Consider the following 6,403-nt stretch of genomic DNA (forward strand, 5'->3'; position numbering starts at 1 on the left):
GATTTCTTGTTTGTTTACCCGGGTGAAAATCAAAGCATGTACCATGTTTTTGAATAATTTAAATAATAAGTAAACGAATATTGTGATTCCTTCTCTAGACAATAACCCTGACGCATTCATTGGGGTTAGTCAAATTGGTTGGAGGCTGCTCCATTCATTCTTTTAAATTAGTCATCCCCATAGATTTTGTGTTACTAAAGTTTTGTCTTGCACAACCCTGTTGTTAAAATTTCCAGATTATTGTTAGTTTTCTTTCAGTTTTGGGGTTCTTTCTCTTTTAAGGCATAGCCATGGCTTCCATAGTTCCTGGGAAAAAGTTTTATTCCCAAGCTGAATTTGAAGAGGCCAAGTCAAAGTATGAATGGGAACAACGTGTTCCATATACTGTGATCAATTGTACAAAGAGAGAGCGGTATAATGGTAAGCTAAAGCCTGGCCGTCCAGAAGTGCCAGAGACTTTCGATTGGAAAGATGCGATTCTGGCCTGCAAGCACTTTGGAGGAGTCAGGGAGCATGAACATGTTGAAGGAAAAGCAAGGCGCCCAAATCAATCGTATGTATTTTCTTATAGACCTGTTTTCTTTTACTGTAATTCAATTGTTGTTTCTTTCCCCTTCATTTAGCAATGCTTTACAAACTGCATTTTGTTTACAGCTCGTACAAGCGGGACTGTCTGGCAAAGTTCAACATTATCTACTCACTTGATGAAAAGTGCTATTTTGTTAAAACTGTAGAAACTAATCACAGAAATCATGAATTGGTCGCGAGATCTGACTTACATTTGCATTACCCAGAGTTCAAGAACCCTGACCAGAATACCCTTGATGAAGTTAGCAAACTTTTCGACTATGACGTGAAACGTCACAAAATCAGGGATTTGCTTGTGGCCAATGGCATTAAAGCCACATCCCAAGATATTCAAAACTTGAGGTAAGAGGTAACACTTGATTGAATCTGTTGTTTCTCTTGTTGCATATCTAACTGCTCCATTCACATTTACAGAAACAAATGGAATGCGAAATTCAAGGGTACAGATTCTCGTGAAGATGCTCTATTCAAGCAATTACATTTACTGAAAGAGGAGGACCCCAACTCTATAGTTGTTATTACTCATGATCCAGAGACTTTTGTTGTACAAAGTGTATTTTTCCAGACTTCCGAAATGAGGGCTGCCCATGAGTTATACCCAGAGGTCCTTATCATGGATACCACTTACCAGCTGAGTGAAAACGATATGCCACTCATAGTATATGAAGGAATTGACTGCTTTGGCTCTGGGCGCATCTTAGGTTATGCCCTCATCATCAGTGAGAAATTGCCAATTGTTACTGCTTCTCTTGAGCTTCTTAAACTTGGGTGCCCTGATGTAAGTGAGAAAGTCCAGGTTGTACTTGTTGATAAGGATCAGAGTGAATTGGCTGCTATCAAACAAGTGTTACCAAATGCAGAAGTGCACTTGTGTGATTACCATGTAAAAGATGCAATGAAGAGAACAGGATTTAAGAAACTTGCTGGTGACAAGTGTGATGAAGTAAAGCCAATCCTTGATAAACTTGTGTATGCATTTTCTAAAGTAGATTATGATGCAGCATATGCTAAGCTTCAAGAAGTTGTTGGTGTTGAAAGCAAATTCATGAAATATTTTGATAAATACTGGCACAATTCAGGCCTTATATGGACAGAGTACCGCCGAAATTTGGCATTCACACTTGGTGAACGAACCACTGGCAGGGTTGAATGCCATAATGCTCGGATCAAAGAGATCATTGATAAGAAGATTCCAGTAGCTATGGTTATAATGAGACTAAGGACAATCAATAGAAATTCTTCTATTGAACATGATCATAAGCTTTTTGTCTCCCTTGTGAAGACCAAATACCACAAGTATACCAAGGACCCAGTTGTGCAAACAATTGTCAAATCCAACACTCCATTTGTTGCTGATATGCTAAAGAGGCAGTATGAGAGAAGTTTGGAACCTCCTAGTGATAATATTCATAAAGTTAATACTACGCAATGTGACTGTGCCTTTTATACAAAATTTCAACTAACCTGTGCTCATATATTTAGAGAAAGAAGGATCAAAGGTAAGATGTGTAATGACTGATATTGTTTTATTTTCCTCAAAGTTAAAGAAAAAAAATTGGTCATTTAACTCATTTCTATGTCTGCCCTACTTGCAGGTCTTGAAATTTATGATCACAGTGTTATCCCAAAGAGATGGACAGTTGTCATGGAAATTTCAAAAGACAAGAAAATTTCCAATGTGGACATTCTAATTGCTCCCATTAAGCAGCCTAAGAAAAGGGAACCATTGTTTGCAGAAGACCGGTACAATTTGGCCGATCGTATTTGCAAGAGAATTTGTTCTCTAATTGCTCAGCATGGTGGAAAGGATTTTGACGAGCAGATTAATGTTCTCCTAAATATAGAAGAAATGCTAAAGAGTGGAAAAGGCATAGCTGTCATAGGAATATCTGCTGACGGTCAGGTTGACAAGACAGGTATATTTTTTGTTTACTATGTATCGATTGATATTCTGGTACCCATCAGGCTTTGATGTGTTTTTATTTAATGTTGCAGTCATGACTGTTGAAGAGGATGGCAAAGACAATGGCAACAAAGAAGCGGAGAATGTTACTTCAAAGTCTAATGCTGGTAAGGGTTAAGAAAAAATTTGTTAAACAAAACATAAGTTAATGGGTTTTATTTAATGATCGTTTTCTTTATCATCTCATTTTAGATATAGTCTCACAAGCACTGCAAGGTAGAGGGGTGTTATCTCTCCAGAATTTGGGTACGGAGTTAGAAAAACAATTAAAATTGCCACCAAAACATGTTGTTAAGGGTCGTCCAAAGGGGAAAAAGAAAGTTCAAGACATACGAAAGAAGGGGCGCAATGATGCCAATAATGATGAAGATGAGGTTGAAGATGTGGATGGAGACCTTACAGGTAAACGTCTACCAAATGAATTGAATTGAATTGAAATGCAAGCTTTCAAAAGTGTAATCCAGTACAATTGTATTACAGTTAAACAGTGTGATGTATGTAAGGGACCTGTTACCTGGTAAGCAAAGGGTCAGCCCCGTTCATAGTTAGGAGATTCTAATTGTCATCATAAATAATTTGTTGAATTTTACACTGTTGTAGTCGAACTTCATTCTCCAAGAAAAACTACGGACGAACTATAATAACTTGCTCAACCAGGAAGACTGATGATTGCAGAGCCTTCTACAAATGGGATATGCCAGTTGACATCCCACCCCCCTCGTCAGGCAGAGGTACATTTATTGCTGTATAGTCTGATTTTATTCTGCTGTTTCAGTGTGGTTAATGTTGTACATCATGTGCACAGTACAATCAGAGCAACAGGACACAGCAGCAGGCAATCCACTCATAAATCCAGAGGAGCAAGCCGAAAATAATCCCTGCTTCATTTGCAAGACTCAAGGGCCTCCCACAGGTGCTCACCAATGTGACATGTGCTCAAAAGCAATCCACATCTTAGATGGTAGCTGTTCTGTAGCAACGTCTATTGTGGTTGAAGGTTTCGGGAAGACGGGCAGAATTTGCCTGAAGTGTGCAAAAGGTGAGACACATTGCCATAAAACAAATATTATGCCATTATGCCTCATTAATATTCAAGGTTTTACATATTGGGTATCATATTACTTTAGATGAGACCAAGACAGATTCAATTTCCTTCCTCAAAGATAGTATTCTTCCAACAGTAGATGTGTCTCTAGTCAATTCGATTCTCACAAGCGAAACAAGAGTTCTGGCTGATGTCGAATTCATAGGTCTAAAACACTTTCAGTATAATACTTTATCTTATGTAATGTGCATCATAGCCACAATTTTATTTTTGTTCTGATAGATCTTACACCAGATGATGGGGAAGCTTTTGATGAACCAGGTAGTACACACAGTGCGCACATCAGTCCAACATCAAGTCCAGAGAGAAGTAAAAGCCATAGCCAGATCATAAGCCAAGTCTCTACACCGGTCAAAACTGCACAAGTATCTGACAATTTTCCACCTGTAACTAAAACTCCAACTACTGATAAAAGTAAGAGTACATTAGATTAGTTCGAAAAAAAATATTTATTTGAAATATACACAGTCTAAAACCATTTTACAACTTTACAGTTTGTTTTGGATGTGGTCAAAAGGCTGTCTTGTGAGTAATATCACCAATAATTTTATAAGTGTAGAGCATGATACTCAATCTGTAACTTTTTTATTGGTTTTTGTAGGCGAACATCAACTAAAGGGAGGAGTATGGGGCAGAAGTTTTACACCTGTAGTAATCCAGTATCAGAGAGGTGCAGGAAATTCATCAACTGGACAAAATGGGTTCCCACAGGCAGTCCTACATTAGCAAATAAGACAATACCGGAGTTTTTCCCCCAGGTGGATAGAGCTAAAGAGAGTGCAACAAGGTCTTCATATCATGGTGAGGTTTATGGTACTTACATTTGAATCTTCACGAACTGTTTCATTGATACGATGTCTTGGAACATTTTCTCAAATGTTTAATCAGTTGTTGTGATTCCAGAGCTTTTGGATGATAATGAAGGGGATAATATTCTGAGTAATGTTCTTGATTTGCCAAGTACTCTACAGCTTCCTGAAGTAAATAATACGGATGTAATGGGTATGGAAACAGGTAAAATTTTACAATTCTTAGTTTTATTTTTACTTAGTTAATGACAATGAGTTGGGTGGGGAACATTTTGTGTGAGCCATTTCAGCATAGGTTGGAGGCAACAACAGCCCTCTTCAGGGCTCAAAAAGTCCTCTTTAGGACTAGTCCTCTTTACAGGACTTAAATAGTCCTCTTCAGGACTTCAATAGCCTTCTTCAACAATGCTCTGAGGACTCATATAACAAGTACTCTTATGGGCACCATAAAGCTCTTCTTAATAGTACTTGACAAGTAATTGGTAAGTCAGCATGACTTAAGACATTTGTACAGTGTGATTGCTGCTGAAGGTGGATTTTTCAAAATGGTGGCTGTATATTGGCTATGGTAACTGTTTCTTTGCACATTCCCTTCTATTTGTGCTCACTTCTTGACGTTAGATCAACATACCATTCTTCGCTCTATCTCTGTTCATCTGTTTAAAAACTCCGACAGATTTGTATGTCACCCATCTAGAGTTTCTCCTGATGGTCATATACTACAAAAAGCAATTGCTACTTTTTGTGCCTTTTCTATTTTCAATTCATGTTGTCCCTATCTTTTACTTTTAACACTTTGTTTCCTTTTTTCCCCAGAAAATATGGTGGAGGTTGAAATTGAGGAGTGGCGGATGACCTGTGAGATTTGTATGAAAACTCCTGGAGTTTTCAACTATCTTGATTTCTGTGACGTATGTGGTGTGCCTGTGCACACAGAAGAAAATTCTTGCGCTGTACCTGTGACACCTGATGACAGCGACATATGGCTTTGCCTGAAGTGCAAAAAAACAGGTTAGAATAATTTGTTTGTTTTCTATGTGAACCATATGAAGAAGAGTATTTAGTTGGGTCCCGGCAAATGTGTTAGAAAAATTGGGATTTTGTTTCTTATATGTCCAATCTACCAAGGTGTGATGTATTTTAAATTTTCATATCTCTAATTTTTCTGACTATAAACAACAGTTATTTTCCTTATTTATAGGTGAAGTCTTTGTGGTACCCACGGTTGATGAAAGGGCCAACATTACAGTTCGCAGTAGTAAAAGAGGTACATCAATCATCTTTGCATTAATATCTCTCTGTCATGAAGTTTTTGTCTTTCTCTTGTTGTATGCCCCTGAAATTTTATATTTTTCCTGCAGGTTCAGATCACAGCAATGATGTTGCTCTAGAAGGTAATTTTATCTCATTATTACAATTATTTAGTAGACAGACTGATATTAACATTGAATTTCCTATTCATATACTTTCTTCCTCTCTTGCAGAAGTTTTACAAGAGCTTCATCAAAATACTGGAAGACCTGTCAGGCAAATCAATATGCCAAAGCGTCTCCGTACATCCTATGAGTTCAATTGAATTTTTTATGCTATATTTGTCAGACAGATTTGTTTTCTTTTATTGCATTTTTTGCTGTTATGCAGTACAAACATAGTCTCTCACAGATGCACTCTATCCCATAAACATTGCATGTTCAATATGACTTTTTTGAATAAATTTTTACTTTAAAAGACTACATAGACCTTTTTAAGAAATTCATTTATAAACATTATTTATCTCTTTTTCAACATCCTGAATGAGCATTGATTGTTTCCTCATTACAACACACTATTGAAATAAGTCAGAGCAATATTAAAACAATAAAGTATTAATTTTAAACATTAATTAAAACATTCTCTACACTTTCCTTTCTTGTTTTGGGCTCTAAGGCCAAACTAAAA

The 6,403-nt window shown here is 37.1% G+C and overlaps 2 protein-coding genes across 2 annotated transcripts; both read left to right on the top strand.

Annotated features, from left to right (window-relative positions):
• The first annotated feature begins 290 nt into the window (after positions 1 to 290).
• On the top strand, positions 291 to 2,426 carry LOC127750830 (uncharacterized). Its single transcript, XM_052273373.1, has 5 exons — positions 291 to 553; positions 655 to 930; positions 1,003 to 2,087; positions 2,184 to 2,331; positions 2,384 to 2,426. The coding sequence occupies exons 1-5, from the start codon at positions 291 to 293 to the stop codon at positions 2,424 to 2,426; spliced, it is 1,815 nt and encodes a 604-aa protein (XP_052129333.1).
• On the top strand, positions 2,284 to 5,130 carry LOC127750831 (uncharacterized). The gene is made up of 9 exons (XM_052273374.1): positions 2,284 to 2,658; positions 2,744 to 2,953; positions 3,032 to 3,068; positions 3,152 to 3,282; positions 3,357 to 3,590; positions 3,879 to 4,070; positions 4,151 to 4,181; positions 4,258 to 4,457; positions 4,560 to 5,130. The coding sequence occupies exons 1-9, from the start codon at positions 2,523 to 2,525 to the stop codon at positions 4,709 to 4,711; spliced, it is 1,323 nt and encodes a 440-aa protein (XP_052129334.1). The 5' UTR covers positions 2,284 to 2,522; the 3' UTR covers positions 4,712 to 5,130.
• The last annotated feature ends 1,273 nt before the right edge of the window (positions 5,131 to 6,403 follow it).

Source organism: Frankliniella occidentalis, unplaced genomic scaffold (genome assembly GCF_000697945.3).
Source record: "Frankliniella occidentalis isolate FOCC.00 unplaced genomic scaffold, Focc_3.1 Scaffold267, whole genome shotgun sequence".
Taxonomy (NCBI): Eukaryota; Metazoa; Arthropoda; class Insecta; order Thysanoptera; family Thripidae; genus Frankliniella; species Frankliniella occidentalis.

What these genes read in the sequence shown, in the direction of transcription:
- LOC127750830 (XM_052273373.1), top strand. Translation starts at nt 291, where the DNA reads ATGGCTTCCATAGTTCCTGGGAAAAAGTTTTATTCCCAAGCTGAATTT. An exon ending in GCAAGGCGCCCAAATCAATC is followed by an intron (nt 554 to 654) that starts GTATGTATTTTC and finishes TTTTGTTTACAG; the next exon opens with CTCGTACAAGCGGGACTGTC. An exon ending in TAGAGAAAGAAGGATCAAAG is followed by an intron (nt 2,088 to 2,183) that starts GTAAGATGTGTA and finishes CCCTACTTGCAG; the next exon opens with GTCTTGAAATTTATGATCAC.
- LOC127750831 (XM_052273374.1), top strand. Translation starts at nt 2,523, where the DNA reads ATGTATCGATTGATATTCTGGTACCCATCAGGCTTTGATGTGTTTTTA. An exon ending in ACCCCCCTCGTCAGGCAGAG is followed by an intron (nt 3,283 to 3,356) that starts GTACATTTATTG and finishes TCATGTGCACAG; the next exon opens with TACAATCAGAGCAACAGGAC. An exon ending in AACAAGGTCTTCATATCATG is followed by an intron (nt 4,458 to 4,559) that starts GTGAGGTTTATG and finishes TTGTGATTCCAG; the next exon opens with AGCTTTTGGATGATAATGAA.